Source organism: Camelus ferus, chromosome 7, assembly GCF_009834535.1.
Source record: "Camelus ferus isolate YT-003-E chromosome 7, BCGSAC_Cfer_1.0, whole genome shotgun sequence".
NCBI lineage: Eukaryota > Metazoa > Chordata > Mammalia > Artiodactyla > Camelidae > Camelus > Camelus ferus.
Window position 1 is genome coordinate 73,625,637 of NC_045702.1, and position 16,506 is coordinate 73,642,142.

The 16,506-nt window shown below is 43.4% G+C and overlaps 2 protein-coding genes across 17 annotated transcripts in view; one reads left to right on the plus strand and one right to left on the minus strand.

Annotated features, from left to right (window-relative positions):
- The window catches only part of MAGI2 (membrane associated guanylate kinase, WW and PDZ domain containing 2), a 1,116,223-nt gene that overhangs the window by 1,093,854 nt on the left and 5,863 nt on the right, over nucleotides 1–16,506 (plus strand). Inside the window, exon 23 of one of the 5 annotated variants that reach the window (XM_032484135.1) lies at nucleotides 14,086–14,213. The exons of the other annotated variants lie outside the window; for them this stretch is intronic. Coding sequence (XP_032340026.1) covers nucleotides 14,086–14,180 — 95 coding nt within the window. The 3' untranslated portion in view covers nucleotides 14,181–14,213. Of the gene's footprint in view, nucleotides 1–14,085; nucleotides 14,214–16,506 lie in introns of those variants that run through there. 5 annotated transcript variants of the gene reach the window in all.
- The window catches only part of PHTF2 (putative homeodomain transcription factor 2), a 171,924-nt gene continuing 165,416 nt past the window's right edge, over nucleotides 9,999–16,506 (minus strand). For 7 of the 12 annotated variants that reach the window (XM_032484145.1, XM_032484144.1, XM_032484147.1 and 4 more), the window contains 7 exons: nucleotides 16,281–16,371; nucleotides 15,464–15,613; nucleotides 14,899–15,006; nucleotides 12,876–13,059; nucleotides 11,700–11,943; nucleotides 11,002–11,123; nucleotides 9,999–10,267 (listed from right to left, as the gene is read on the minus strand). The gene's annotated coding sequence lies outside the window, so the exon portion shown is untranslated. Of the gene's footprint in view, nucleotides 10,268–11,001; nucleotides 11,124–11,250; nucleotides 11,944–12,875; nucleotides 13,110–14,898; nucleotides 15,007–15,463; nucleotides 15,930–16,280; nucleotides 16,372–16,506 lie in introns of all 12 variants that reach the window. The other 5 variants (XM_032484142.1, XM_032484141.1, XM_032484140.1 and 2 more) reach the window with 5 other exon arrangements.

Genomic DNA, 16,506 nt, shown 5'->3' on the forward strand with positions numbered 1-16,506 from the left:
GAACTGCCAGGTACCTTATTAAGGGAATGCGGGGGAGAACAACCCTGAGGCTTGGCTCCTGAGTGACTAATGGGCAAAGATGTGGGGGAGTCAAGATGGTGGCAGTTCATCGTTACAGAATCCAGGGGAGCTCAGCAGCCTCCTGAAAGGCAGCATGATCCACGCAGAATCTAGGCTGGTGCAATTACAGGCGCACCAGGAGATAAGCCCGTTCATTTTCTTCTCCTCAGGCAGTTCCATGCCAGAGCTTCCCCAGGCAGCTGAGCTAGACTGGTATCTAGGAAAGAAGATTCTTCTCCCTCCAACCCCATTTTAATAGTTTTCGCTGGAGAGTTTACTTGTGGATGATCTAAATCATCCTGTCCCAATCTCTTTCCTTTGCCGTTAAGACAATACAAGCAGAGCACATAACACCTACCCTCACCCTTTGGTTCTTTGTAAGAAGTGTCCGTTCTCTGACTAGTTGATATCATCATTTTACATCCTTTTGATGGGGGGTTGGTCTATACATCATATAAGGATTGATAAGCAGTTACCTAGCTATCTGGCTAGTGATGCAGAATGTCTTTAAGCTACTTTGTATCACCAGTTAATACATTTAATATTTCATGTTGTAAGCCAACATGCAAGAAGTGACTTTTAAATCTTTCAGCTCATATATATTTTCATCTGGGAAGAACATTTTATTAGCATATTTGATATCATCTCAAGACTTAATAGGGGCTTAATTCTATTAATAAAAACTAATTAAAAAATCATCATCCGTTTAAATTATAGCTTTTGATTTAGTTCTTTCCTGCTTGGCAAATAATGGTTGCTGTAGCTGTCATGCAGCCAGTCCGTAGCTAGCTTTGTTCTTTTTAGAGTTATCAGTTATTTGCTAAGGGAAGTTGATTAAAAGTAACAGTCTCAGAGCTCCCTTTGTGGCCCCACAACTTAGCCGTAGCTCAGCTTGTCAGAGATCTGGGCAGATATTCAGCCTCAAATGAAGCTGTCCACTTCTTCTCTTCCACAGTCACCATCTTCAGCCCACAGGAGCCATGTCGAAGGCAACTGAAACTGAGTGGTCTGCCAGCCTCACCTATGATGGTCCAGGTCATCTCAGTTTCATTCTTATTGGGCCTGATCCTGGAGACATTCCTACTTCTGGGCCCTTCTAGGTCCCAGAGAATGTGGGATGCCTTCCCTTGGTATTAAGTGCCTGGTTCCTCAATTTCTTATTCGAGTTCTGGAGATACAAGGCTGCCAGGTCTAGGGACACCAGAGACCATCTGGTTCTTGACCTTTGTGTCCACAGGAAGGATGCAGAGCTGCTCAGTGTCCAGTAGAGCAAGTGGCCTAAGACTTATGTATTAGGACTTAGTATGGGATGGCTGCTGGCAGGGAAGGAGTAGGGAATGTGGACTGAATATCCCTGTAGAGGTTTGCTCCTTGCCTGAAAGCAAACCACCAGGGGGAGGACAGGATGCCTGTCCGTTCACCAACAAACAGCCTCTGGTCTCCCAGACCATGGCGGCTAATAAGGGCATTGCCATAGTCACCAAACATTTTCAATTACAGGAAAAGCCACCTTGTTTCAGTGTGAAGCCAGAATGCATCAATTACAGAAAGTCTGTAGTTTGATCTAGCCCTGGTTCCAACTAGGAAAGCTTTTGAGCCACCACCACCCCCCACCCCCCCAAAAAAAAGGAAAGAAAGAAAAAAGCAGTAGCCAAGAGTAAACTAGCTAAGTAGCTGCCAAGAGAACAATTGAGTTTTTCCCTCACATGGTCTCATATATTAAAGTTAGCAGAACGTGATTGAAAAATAAGCATATGACGCTCCTATGGTTCTTTTCTTTTAAGGAAGAAGCCTCAAACCAGTCTGTCTTAAGGGAAGTTGGTCAAAGCAATGGTGAAGCAGGAAGGTCAGGTGATTTTGAAAAGTTAAAACATTTCTAATTCATCAAGGCTTACTAATTTTTAAATTAAAGCACTTTCACTTGCATCCATACTCTTTACTAAGAAAGAAAATTGCACATAGTTGTAAGTGAAATGGGCTCTGATTAAATGAATTTTCGATCTCAGGTAAAGACAGAGGGCTTACCCCATGTTTATACATAACCATAAAATTGTTGGCTGGAACTGAAAAGGCTCATGAAGATGCCATTATTATTTAGGTACTTTGTCTCAAAAATATATTTCTGAAGAATTTTTCTGCATCTTATCAGTGAGTGTATAACTCTATTAATGTGCTTAACAAGTTAAAGTAAGATTTCTCAGTCTGTTGCCATCGAACAAGTCTTCTGTACAGCTGTGAAAACAAGGGCAGGGATGAAAAGCTCTACTAAAGCTCTGCATTAAGATAGAGGGGTTCCCTAGTCCAGCAAAAGGTGGGGCTGGAGTCTGAGGAGATCCTGGTGCCACTGTGGGTGGTTCTCAAACCTGTCATTTTGTCCCTGGAATGGCAGTGACAACAACCAACCTGTCTTCCTCATGGCTGTGTTGGGAGAGGAAGAAAAAGTCTCTACTCTCACCCTACACACAGACACACACACACAGAGACACAAAGACAACTCCTACTTAAAGCTGCAATATTGCCATTAGAAATAGTTGATGACAGTCTTAGAAAGAGAAAGAATGCCCCGGGAACTCTGGATCCTGAAAAGGGAACATTAATAGTGCTGTAAATTTGGGGGGGAGAAGTCATATTCTCTTAATGAATGTTTCTCATAACGTAACGGAATAAATAAAGATGACGTCCTCATAATAGAAGTACAAGTTATGACACAAATTATGCCCTTTTCCCATTTGCCTTTAATCAAGCTACCCTGAGAAGATGAAAGAGTAAAGAGAATGAGCTTGAACTTGAAAGAAATAAGATTTCTACCTGAGTAACTGTCTTGGTCCACTCATTGTCATCATTCTGTTTTGCATGTGCTTTAGGTTAGAGTTTGGCGCAAAAGTCCAACTTAGTAAAAATAATAGTGACACTGATAGTACATTAGTTCTTGGTATTTCAGTTTTTGAGACTGAAACTTTTACACCTCTTAAGGTTTATAATGGTTTCCCCTCCATAAACTGAGGGTGCCTGTGACCAGGGAGAGGCATTACCAGCAAGGACTGATTTGCCTTCATTCACTCTTTCCTAAAACAGCAGCAAGACAAACTGACCGTGAGGACATTGGCCGCACACCGGTTAAAACTTCTTGGACTTGCTTGACCATTCAAGCTTAGATGCTAAAAAAGAAGGTGCTGACAGGCCATCCTTTAGGACTCTCTGAAACCAGAACCTTAATCTAGCTTTGACCAATTCTTTCCACCCCCAGAGGTCAAGAGAGCAGCTGTACTTCTTTAAAAGATTATTCTAAAACTTTAAGTTTCCAGTACAACTTCCTCTTGATCTTCAAGGCTGATATGAAGCTCCAGAGCACAAATCCCCCCCACAGATGTGTCCCATCCCAGATTCCACCTGCCACACCCAGAAGCAGCAGGGTCTGTCTGGCTCACCTGGGGTTATCTGAAGCCTTTTCTTTAACCATTTTTTATTAACATACAGTCAGCTTACAATGTTGTGTCAATTTCTGGTGTACAGTATAATAGTTCAGTCATACATGTACATACATGTATTCTTTTTCATATTCTTTTTCATTATAGGTTACTATAAGATACTGAATATGGTTCCCTGTGGTGTACAGTAGGACCTTGTTTATCTCCTTTATATATAGTAGTTAGTATTGGCAAATCTTGAACTACCAGTTTATCCCTTCCCACCCTCCTTCTCCCCTGGTAGCCATAAGTTTGTTCTCTATGCCTGAGTCTGTTTCTGTTTTGTAAATAAGTTCATTCATATCTTTTTTTTTTTTTTTTTTAAGATCCCACATGTGTGGTATCATAGGGTATTTTTCTTTCTCTTTCTGGCTTACTTCACTTAGAATGACAGTCTCCAGGTCCATCCATGTTGCTGCAAATGGCATTATTTTATTCTTTTTTATGGCTGGATAGTATTCCGTTGTATAAATATACCACAGCTTCTTTATCCAGTCATCTGTCAGTGGGCGTTTAGGTTGTTTCCATGTCTTGCTGCTGTAAATAGTACCTCTGTGAACATTGGGGTGCATGTACCTTTTTGAATTAAGGTTCTCCCTGGATATATGCCCAGGAGTGGGATTGCTGGATCGTATGGTAAGTCTATTTTTGGTTTTATCCAAGGCTTCTTATACCAATTTCATTCACTAAAATGTAGCAGAAATTTCTTACTCTTTTAAGGAGTTGTTGTCAAGTAATACAGGTAAGGAAAATAATATATTCCACTCTCTATTTGTATAGTGTATCTTTCATACAAGGCAACTTCAAGTAGTTTAATAAGAACTTTAAGAAGGAAAGTAGTTAACATTTAACAGTGATGGAAACTGAGGCCCAACAGAGGTTAAGTGGTTTGCCCAAGGTCATACAGCTAATAAGCAATGGACAGTGTGCTGGAACCCGTCTTCTGACTTCAAAGCAGTGTTCTTTTCACTGAGTTGTGCCCGGCTGGCCTGATTCAAAGGCTTTACTCAGCTTGTTTCAGGGGTGCTGGTAGATTCTTGCATATTGTATATATTGATGTATTGATGGACTCCAGGGTCTTGAGGGTCTGGCAGTCGTGTCAGTCGGCTGTGTTTGGCATCTCCAGGGGTCACCAGCTGTAATACTCTGGATATGGAGAAAGCTGACTCGTTCAGAGTGATTCCAGGAGATTCAGTCCAGTCAGGCCTTCAGAGAGTCTCCAGGGGACAGAGTTTTTGTGGTTAACCAGTAATAACGACAGCATTTAACTCACTTTGCATTTACTTCATATCGACTGTGTGTCTGGCACACTCACGGCGCCTTGGTTATTGAGCTCACTCAGCCTTCATGCACACTCTGCGAGGTGCGTACTATAACTACCCTTGTTTCACTGGTAAGAAAGCCAAGGCTTAGAGAGCACTGGTTGGCCTTGATCACGGAGGATGATCAGAGACTGGAACCAGGGCAATTTGACTCCACAGCGCAGACTTTTAAAATACTGTCTTAAAAAGCAACAGGCACCCCCATTGGCTCAGGGCCTGTGACGTTTGCCAGAACAGGAAAGAGCTGCCATTTTCTTAGCACAACGAAACTATTGTGTTGTTTCTCTTTGGGTCATTTATCGAAGTATGTCAATGTAGGCAAAGAACGTATTCTTCAGCCACTGGGAACCCGAACAAAGGCTGCATGACCCTGACTCTTAGGGGTCAAGAGCAGAACTCTCCAAAAACCTTATTAGAGGAAAGAGAGGATAAGGGAAATAAAATTACTGAGCTGAGATCAGGAGGAGCCATTTAGGACCCATGTTTTCTGTACTCACAGATGATTTGAGTGTGTATTTTAATGCAATCACCCTTCAGCTTTAAAAACAGACCCTGGTAAAGGGAGCAGCTTCGCCTGCTCAGTCCTTCCTTTCTGACCAGCCTGGGGGCTGCAGGCCCTGTGTCCACGGGAAGGCGTCGCCACTGCCGCTCATTCGCTCCCCACCAGATCCTCTTCGCCTTGTCCGCAGAGAATCCTCACCTCTTAGAGTAGGGTTCTGTGAGATGGTGATGATGATGATTTTAGAAGGAGGGCTTATTTAAAGAAGGCCCATTAAATGAACTACTCAGAGGGACAGCAGAGCTTGGAATCTGGTAGATTCTGACCTCCACTTTCAGGCTGGCATTCAGGGAGCTGGGTTTCCAGGTTGACGGGAGCCTCCACTAGGGCAGAGGACTCTCCAGCTTCATCCTGAAGTCTCAGGTGACTGGCCCTGAGGGAATGTGGCCAGTGGATTTTCCTTTGCACCGGTGCTCACGATAAAGCACGCAGGCTTCAGGTAAGAAGTAGACATGGCCACTGGTGCTAAAACAAAAGAAGCCTCAGGTGTTTTCCGTCCTCCCCCACTACCATACAAAGCAGAGCAGCTGATGGAGGGATCAAATGATGCATAGGACGCAGGAGGGCAATGAGCTTTCTCCCCAGCTGCTCACCCTCCACTTTGGGCACAGTGGCAGGTGTAGGCATATCTTCAGGCTCCAACAGAGTTATCTAGACTCCTGACAGATGACCTACGAAAAGACCAGTCAAAGGATTAACACTTCTCCATCAGCCGTTTAGCATTTGTTTATTTCTGTGCAAATCACCAGTCATTCCTGAGTCGAACCGTATTGAACACGGAGTGATGTAACAAAAGGTAAACGTGAAGAGCATCTAATCTTCTCAGGTGAAAAGTACGTGATTCCCATTATCCCCGTAAGGCCCGCCAATTCTGAGGTGGCCCCGGGTGCAGGTTGGAATCACCTGCCAAGTTTTATAAAAAACCCACATCTGGGTCCCATCACCAGAGTCCGTGATGAGTCCGGGTGCTTCCGCCAGGGGATTCTCCTGTGCCTCCAGGCTGAGACCCGCTGCTCTACTTGGACTGGAAGCGGAGGAGGACATCCTCATTCCCAGTGTAGTTTCTGGCCTCTGAACCCCTGTGGGTGACCTTGCCAACTCAGGGAAAGTTGAGCAAGAGGTAGGATGGGGCGTTCCTCTTCCCTCCCTAGGGCTGAGCCGGCCAGGGTCTGGGATCACAGGGAGGAGAAGCCTGCGGCCCCGCCGGGACACCGCCGTGGGGTGCTCATCCTTCTCGGGTCCTTGTGGGGCACCAAGCTCGCCTCTTTGCTCCTCCTGTGCTGTGGTCTGCGGAGAGGGTGGGAAAGATCTAGAATTACGCTCTAACCCCTTCTTGCTTGCATGGGGCCCCCAAAGGAAGTTGCTTACCCTCGGGTGCTTTCCATTGGAAAACATATACAAAGATACCTCCCAGCCAACGAGTGCACCAACGGGATGTCTCGAGAAAGCTCTGGCGAAAGGAGCCCATTTGCAGGGTTATTAGCATTACGAGTAATGACTTCCCTGCTGAAGTCTAATGTCTGTGTTAGAACGGCTGCACGTGTACTGGGAGCTGTCCTATGAATGACTCTACCCACACATTAACGTGAGGATTAATCTCGTGGCCTGCAGAATGGTATTAGCCAGTTGCTATGAGGTTCATCTCTCAAAACTGCTGATTTAGAATGCAAATCTCAGGTGGCAGTTAGGCGGTCTGATCCCCTCCACCGAGGGTAAGGCCGAAGAATTAGCAGTGTCTTAATTACTCATCTGCGGGTCTATACTCTTCAAGGCTGAGCCAGAATGCAGGAAGCCTATTGCCCTGGAAGAACCCACTACATTTTCCAAAAATTTCTCCAGTTCATTTGTTTCAAGCACCTTTGAATTCCTTTGGCATAATCGCCCTACCCTTTGTCAACACAAAGCACTTGTTTAAACGACTCAATCAGATCATGCCATGGGCGACTGTTTCCACTTATTACGATGAACTGCCTGTTTAGCACCAATGTGCCAGGCACGTTCAACAGAAGAGGAAGCTTCAAAAATGATTTTTCTTTCTGCTCTGGAGGCCCACAGAATAAAAACAGCCTGCTCAGAGTAAAGAAAAGATTATCCTCACTGATGAGGATCAGTGATTGAGGACATTTGGGAAAGCAGGTTGAATTTTCCAGATGAAGAACAACAAGACTTCCTTCTTGCCATTGATCCTCCTATTGACCTAGGACACAGAGTAAATTGATTAAAGAGACAGTGAATTTCTGCTTTTTCACAGGCCAGGAAGAGATTTCTCATGGATAAACGAATGTCACAAAATCCCACTGAAGGCAGGAATCTGGTACTGTTAGTCTTCATCCCAACGGTGGCACCATAAGGCACTGAATAAACACTTTGTTAGATTAATTCAATGTGAGGCATCAGACTGATTATTCCCAGCACTAATCACAGCTGTAATTTAGAGCATCAGGTTTTTTTCCCAACAGCTTTTCAGGGAGGAGATTGTCTTTTTTTTTTTTTTTTTTTTAAAGAAGTATGAGCAGTTTACAGTGTATCATTTTGTGGTGTACAGCACGAAGTTTCAGACATGCATATAAATACATTAATTCCTTTTAAATTCTTTTCACTATAGGTTACTACAAGACACTAAATATAGTTCCCTGAGCTATACATTAGAAACGTTTATTTTATGTATAGAGTATATGCAAGTATCATTTTTCCAATTTATTCCTTCTCAGCGCCCCCCCCAAGATAAGTTTGTTATCTCTCTGTGAGTCTTTCTCTTTCGTAAATAAGTTAATTTGTCTCTCTCTTTTTTTTTTAAGACTCTACTAAATGATACATGGTACTTTTCTACTCTTTCTGCCTTCCTTTACTTAGAATGACAATCTCCAGGTCCATCCATGTTGAGGCAGATGGCCTTATTTTATTTTGTTAAAGCTGACTAGTATTCCATTGTATAAATACGACAACCCTTTATCCAATCACCTGTTGATGGACATTTAAGTCATTTCCATGTCTTGGCTATCGTAAAAAGTGCTGCTGTGATCATCGGGATGCAGTTATCTTTTCAAAGAGACTTCCCTGATTCCTAGGATACATGCCCAGGGGTGGGGTTCCTGGATCACATGGTAAGTCTATTTTTAGTTTAATGACGAATCTCCATACTGTTTTCCATAATGGCTGCTCCCAAACTACATTCCCATCAGCAGTGTGGGAGGGTTCGGTTTTCTTTACACCCTCTCCGGCATTTATCATTTGTGGACTTTTTCTCAATGGCTTTTCTGACTGGTGTGAAGTGATAGCTCCTTGTAGTTTGGATTTGCACTTCTCTGAGAAGTAGCAATATTGAATATGTTTCTGTGTGCCTATTGCCCATTTGTAGGTCTGCATTGGAGAATTGCATATTTAGATCTTTGGGCCGTTTTTGGATTGGCTTGTGGTTTTGTTATTAATAAGTTGTGTGAGCCTGTTTGTATATTGTGGAGATGAAGCCCCTGTCACTTGCATCGTTTGCAAATATTTGCTCCCATTCTGTAGGTTATCTTACTGTTTTATCATTTCCTTTGCTGTGGAAAAACTTACGAATTTAATGAGGTCCCACTGTTTTTTGTTTTTTCGCTTTCATTCCCATTGCTTGTGTTGATTGCCCTAGGAGAAAATTGGTCAGAGTTATGTCGGATGATGGTTCACCTGTTTTCTTGCTAGTGTTTCCGACATTGTTTATTTTGATGTCCTTTTTTATGTCTTCATGTTTATTCTCTTGGTGTTAATTATAGATACTACGTTTCTAACTGTGGCTTCCTCTTTTCTATAGATTCATGTGTTCTTATTTATAGATGTTTTAGTAGGATAGGTCAAGTATTTATTTTTATTCTTTTATTTTTTGTTTGAGAAGTTCTTTATTGCTCCTTGTACTCTAAAGTATAAAGTTTCTGGGTAGAGTATCCTAGATGTGGTCTTTTTTCAAATTTAATTGAAGTGTAGTCAATTTATTTGTCAGTTTTTGGTGTACAACATAATGTTTCAGTCATACGTATACATACTTATATTTGTTTTCATATATTTTAGGTTGCAGGTTATTCTCATTCAAGACTCTGAATATAGCCTTCCACTCCCTTCTGGCCAGCAAGTTTTGTGTACAGAAATCAGCTGATAGTGTTACATGGGGCCCCTTGTAACTTAAGTTTTTCTCTTGCTGCCTTTAGAATCTTTTCTTTAGCTTAATTATAATATGTCTTGGTCTGTTTGGGTTTATCTTTGGGGGGACCCTCTGTGCTTTCTGTACTTGGATGGAAGTTTCAGTCATGACTTCTTCAAATACCCTTTCAACCCCCTTTTTTGTTTCTTGTCCTTTTGGGACCCCTATTACATGTAAACTTGGCATGCTTTATATTATCTCTTAGGTCCCTTATGTTGCTTTCATTTTTTTCACTTGCTTTTCTGTCTGCTGTTTCGATTGGGTGGTTTTCGTGATGCTAGTTTGGTTTTCCTGACACCAGTGCTGCTTGTCCATGGGACACTTTGAATAGCAAGGTTTTAGCATTTCATACAATTTTCTGTCTAAAAATTTTCATAATGTATGTAATATGTTTTTTTCATTGAGCAGGACAGTAATACAACAGAATTAAGTTTTATTATATCAAATGATGTCTGTGCGCTATATAGATTTGTATACTGATACATACACATTTATTTCAAGTATACCAGGTCTTTCCACAGTTCTCTCAATGATGAGGGTTGGTTGTGGTTCCATTTCCAAGAGAGGAGCGCTCTCCGACTGATGTATTCATTCTTCATTCATTTGCTGTTTGTTAACACTCAGTGTGGGCCCAGCACTGTGTTAAGACTGGGGTCACCACAGTCGACAAGACAGATCACAGTCCCTGTCAAAAAGGATTTGTATTTGAGAAGGGAAGAGGCACAAACTGTGGTAAACATTGTGAAAGAAATAAAGGAGCTGAAATAGAAAATAACCACTCTGGAGGAGATGGTGAGAGAGGCCTGGCTGAGGAGGTGGCACTGAAGCTGAGTGGTCTGCTCATGTGAGGCAACAGGGGGCCAGGTGTTTAGGCAACAGCTGTGCACACAGCCTGGGAGCCACTTCTCCGTCAGCAGCACGTGTCCTGAACAGAAGGGGGCTGCAGTGCAGGCATGTCGCCCTCCCGGCTGAGTCTGCATCGCTGCCAGCAAATGCACTGCCGACCTCTCTGCCTGCCCGGCCTGTGTCTGTCTGGAGCCCTCACCCAGCTGCACTAGTGCTTTCTGCAGGGTTGCTGGCACACTAGGATTTTTCTACTTGTGCACAGACCTGTAAAAATCCTAGGACCTGTGAAGCCATCATCTGCAGTGATTTGATAGTCAAATAGTGTTTTGGGTATTTCTTCTCAGTTCAATTTTATTTCTGACTCCCAACAAAAAGCCTTTTCATTTTAGCAAAAGATATTAAACATGCTGGAAATCAGCTATTACATATATCAGGCCAAAATGCTACAGAAATTGATACCCACTGGTTTGTTTCTAGGAAGACATGGGGCTTTGTTTGCAGAAATAAAAATTCATGGGCAGCCTTTTTCAGAACCCAGTTAAAAAGGAGAGCTTTAAGGTAAGGCATACTCACTGTCTGGACGGATGCCTCATGGGCTCAGGTCCTTTCTCAGGTGGGTTCTCCAGGAGGTAGATCTACCAGCATCTGTAATTGTTCATCCTTCTCTGGGGCTATAGCGCTGCTCCCATCATCTTCTGCAGGATAAATGGGAAACAAGCAATAAAACTCACCTCACCTTTTGCTTCTTTTGCGAACTTTAAATAAAAGTGACATAAAGGCTAAAAGGGTGGAAGGGGACAAGCCGTGCTCAGCGTCACCTACCAGAGAGGCCCCCGTATCTCACGCGGCACCCTTGCCTTACGTAAGCTCACTTTCCCGCATTGTACTCATCCATAGCAGACTTGTTACTATGACTTATTTGTAAATTAACTTTCTGGGTCTTCCACTCTGAAAGTTAGGTCCACAAGGACAGGTATATTTCTAGTGCACTGATCTGTATAATGTAAATAGTAGATGCTCAGTAAGTATTTGTTCAAGGAGAATAATGAACTGCTGAAGACGGCAGGAGGGCAGGTTTGGTACTGCATGGCTGAGGCCATCTGCTGGCACCCATGCACCCGTGATGGCCAAGCAGGTACTCTCGGCAGGAAGGTGGTGGTCATGTGCCGTGACGCCATGAACACTGTTTCTGGCAATTTCTCAGAAACAAGTTAAAGTGCCTGGCCTTCCTCTGTGAGCATGTGAACACCAGCTGGTCCCACGGCATCTACCTTGTACAGCCCCAGTCGCACCCTTTGGCCTTCAGAGGAGGCCTGTGGCCCACAAGACACAGCGAGGCGGGGGCCATCCTGACTGCCTGCGGTGCTGGATGGGATCCCTCGACTCTCTGACAAGAAAACGTGGATGGTGGTTCCTGCTGTCCTCAAGGTTGTGTGTCTGAAGCCTTTGTGAAAATTTGTCCACCTGGGACGCTGGGCTCAGGAGGTTGGCTGGAGTGCAGAGGTGACAGCCACCCTGGAAGAGAAGAGGAAGAAGGCCAAGTTTCTTTACTGGAAGAAAGAACAGCTCATGGGCTACAGCAACAAGCCTCCAGCCCCCGGGCCTGCTGGTCTGAGCTCAAAAGACTATTCCTTGTGCCTGATCTGCCCTTCCTCCAGCGCCACCCTGGGATGTGGGGACCCATGGGCAGACACCCAAGTGCCACAGGCAGCCTGTTGACACACAAAGGGCCTTGGTCACGACTTCTGATTGACTTTTCTTTAAAAAGTTACTTCATTCTTAAACAAACACCTCAGAGCTGTGCCAGCATAATTTGTCTATGACTTTCTTGCTCATCAGTAGAAGGAACGGTTACTTCAGTTTCAGTATTTGCACAAGTGAGCTTGAAAACTAATTGGAGGGGAACCCTGCATTGTGAGTAGGGCGTGTGTCTGAAACATCCCACACAGTCATATACGATCCTCTGCTGCTGTCAGAGTAGACGAGAAAATGCCTGTGGAGGCTGCGCCTGGTGTGGTACAAAGGTACTTACAGATTGTCAGGCTGGGGACACATGCATCCAAGGGGTTACGGGCACTGCCCTTGCTGCTTACCTGTATTTTGTGATCAGAAATGAATATGTTTTTAAAGAGGGGGAGAGGATGGATAGAGCAGCTGGCTACTGGATCCCAACACAGATGAGAGGACAGTATTTTTGTGTGTGGTAGGGGGAGGACATGTCTAAGGATAGCCTTGATAAAATATGGTAGCACGACGATTCTAGACACAAGAGCTTTCTTCCATGAGTTGATTTCTTTTTGAATAGCCACAATTGTTAAAAAGGGACTTTATTTCCTGGGGACGTGTTGATGGGGATACAGCTGCACGTCACACAGTCTAGAAGTGAATTAACCTGACGCCTGAGTCTTGTCCCTGGACGGCTTACAGGGAACATCTTGTTTACGTACCCCAGAGGTGTGGATTTAACGAGTCCAAGAGCATCCTCTGAGTAACTCATTTCCCCTTCTTCCATCTTGGGCGAGAGGTGGCTGTAATCTGTCTCCATCATTTCTCCCATGAACCAGGTACGTTATGGTTGATTATTCTCATCCCTTATTTCCACTCTCTGCCATTTCAGACAGGGCTGTATTTCTGTGATGAAGAACATGATTCCAGAAAAGCTTTGAGATTAAAGATGCCTTCTAAAGATAAAAGTAAAACCTCTTTAATTCAGATTCCGTTAGCTCCATAAATTCAGAATTCATTATCAGTTTCATGGGGCTGAGACTTATCTTAGACCAGTGGTAAGGGAGGGAGGGAAGTTACTAAGCCAAGTGGTGGGGAAAACATTGGCTAGAGGTGTAACCAATTTAAAAAACCCCTTCACACCAGGGTTTAAAACAGTTCAGCAGCAGTGAGCGGTGGGTATAGCTCAGTCACAGAGCACCTGCTTAGCATGCATGAGTTTGAGTTCACTCCCCACTATCTCCATGTAAAACAAATTACCCCCCCCAAAATATAATAAATGAAGATACTTTTTTTTAGAAGTTTATCAGGACTATTTTTTAGTATTTTTTAAATTGAGGTATAATTACAGTAAAATTCACCAGTTTAGGGTACACTTCTACCAGTGTTGAAAAACCCGTACTGTGATATAATCACCACCATAATCAAGATACAGAACAATTCCATAATCTCCCCAGATTCTCTCATTCTCCACTGTGGTCAAGCCTCTGGCTACCACTGATTAGTTTAGTTTACTTGTGTCTGTTGGAGACTGTCACATGAAGGGAATCACACAGTATGTAACCTTTTGAAGCTGCCTTTCACTTAGCATCTGCGATTCACTCGTGTTCTTGGGTGTTTACCCAACATTCTTCCTCTGCAAGTTGCTGGCTTACTGTTTCTGAAGACAAACAGGTTCAGTCTCTACTCACAGCGCTGAGGCTCCAGGTGACCAACACAGCCTGGGCAAGATTCTGGGAAGGTCAAGTCTGTCCTTCCCAAACTGGAAATGCGCTGCAGACATTTCCAGCCCCTTAGGCAAAACTTCCCTGTGCTTTTGTCTCCCTTCTGTAAAGTCCAAACGCCAGCTACTAATCTAAGAAACTAATCTATTAACGAATCTGCCCTTTCTCCTTTTATTACCCGCTAATGGGGCTTTTTGCATTTTAACAGGGGCTTTTCAAGACTGCTTTTTTCCTGCAGTAATTTTCAAACTGTTCTGTTGGAGCGTCAAGATTCCTGAAAAACGGTCTGAAAAGCCACTGTAGGTGGGCGTGGGGGTGAATGGCAAGACTTTGGACCCATCCAGCCAACCAAAGCAGTTACATTTTTATCTGTTATATACTGGGCTTTTCTGTAAGATTTTATTTGAAAAGAAGAATGTGTTGCTTTCTGAAACATGCTTGGAATAAATATACTCCATTATTATTAATAACCCTGTCTAGCCCTGAGATCTTCCCTCTCAGTCATGGAGGTAAAGTTTGCTACAGCTTTACTGCTGCTGCATCTTTGCATCAAACAAATATGGTCACAATGTTTAAGGTTATTAATGTTTATAATACCTAGTTTACATCTCTCTGGTAATAAAACTGAAACAAATACATGTTTGAAGGCCATTAACAATGCCTCCAGACTGGAAACAATGCTTCAGTAGGGGCAGAAGCAAAGTAAAATAATTTGTTCTCAAAATTTTTTAAATGCATATTTTTCTTATTTGTACTTTGTTACAAAAAGCAATCACCTCAGTGATGGTTGAACAGATCCAAATGAACCATTATGGTTTGAACACATCCTTAAAAGATTTTTGTTTTGAATACCACATGATTTCCCATTACTGTCTTCTGAGCTACTCTAATCATTTTTATATTTTCCTATATTATTCTAAATTAGAAGAAAATATATTTCAATACAGCTGCATAAGTATTCTCTAACCCAGCCAACTGTAGGTTGAACCAGGAAAGGTTTATTATAAGAAGTAACACTTACCAAATCCATAGATCTCTTTGCAGAACTTGTATTCATTTGAGCAAAGGATGTAAAAAGTGTTTCCAATCTCTGAGTATTTTCAATTCAATTCAGATTCAGAGTATGACACTGAAAGGAATATTTTTAAAGTACATATTATTATCCCCGTCCTTAAGAAATCTAATTTCATTATTCTCTGATCCCAGCTTGTATGTCCAGCATTTCCACAAATCAGAACCCTGACTATGGTGACTGTTCAAGGTTCAAACACACATGGCATCTCAGAGTCTCCATCTGGAATAACGATGCTCTGCCCCTGACAGTCACGTTAGGGGGAGTTTCTGTCACTCTGCCCCAGAAAAGGTGGGCCCCATTTCTCAACCAAAATACCGGCCAGCAAAGGGGTCTCGGGGTGGCGTTTCAGCTGAGCCTGTGGAACCTCTCCCAGTTCATAAAGTCACTCAGCAACTGTGCCCCGCCCCCTCCCAGTTGTGCAGCCTTGAGCAGGGTTCCTGAACTCTTTATGCTTCAGTCCCCTCATCTCCCCTCATCTGTAAAATGTGCGAGTTTACATGTGAGTAAATACCTTTCAAGGGTGTAGAAGAGTGCTTGGTCCCTGAGAAGCACCATGCTCTTAGCTGTTGTCATTATTAGTCACACCAACAGTGGTAGCAGTATTGTTACCTTCCTGAAGACTCTAATCCAGAAGGCAGCCACGGGTCTCTGAGTCCCAGCCCTAGAAAGAGAAGCGCAGGGACTCTTGCTCAGGGCTCAGGGGAGGATGCAGCCCAGTCCGGGAGCCCTGGAAGGCTGTCGGGTGACGGGTGGGGCAGGAGACGGGCCCTCTCTCCCTGCGACAATTGCCGGCTTCCTTCTAAGGGGGTCCTTTTCCCTTCAGCACAGGATCCAGTGAACTCTTCCTTGATTTGAGTTACATTCTCCTCTTCCGTACACATTTTTGCTGGAGATAACAGCCGCTTGGGAAAACCATAATGCAGATACTTATTTACCACAATAAGTAGTTTATTCCTCGCAGGTCACCTCTCTGTCACCTGGTTATATGCCATAAAATAAACAAGCCGTTGAAACACAGTAGATAAGGGTTTGTATTTTTTTTTAATCCCAAGCAGATGAAGTAAAAATGCATTTTATTTTCCAGTATTGCTGGTCTCCTACAAGACAGTTTAGGAGGTCATACATGTTTTAACTCAGCAAAAATGGTGTTTGTGTGTAATTTGGGTATATATTACTAATACGTAATTATGTACTAATCAGTCTGTTTTCTGGGAGAGATCCAAGCTGGCTAGAGCTGACCGCAGGGAAGGGAAGAAATCGAGCCTAACTTCAGGGAAGGGACTTGTTTCTCCCCAGATGGTGTTTAAGACATTTAGGGTCTTACTTACCTGTGGCTTAATCTGAACAGTTCACTGGCACGTTGACTTATGATTCTCCAGGGATGAAGCTCCTTCAGGCAAAGTCATTACATCGTGATGGCTGATAAGATTACAAAGGGAAAGAACATCTGTTAAGTCAGATGTACTCGGACCCAGAACTTCTCTGTATCCCTCCCCATCCCAGGGGCCACAGGTGAAAAGCTGAGAACGCGTCCTAATGGACCTTCTGTCACTG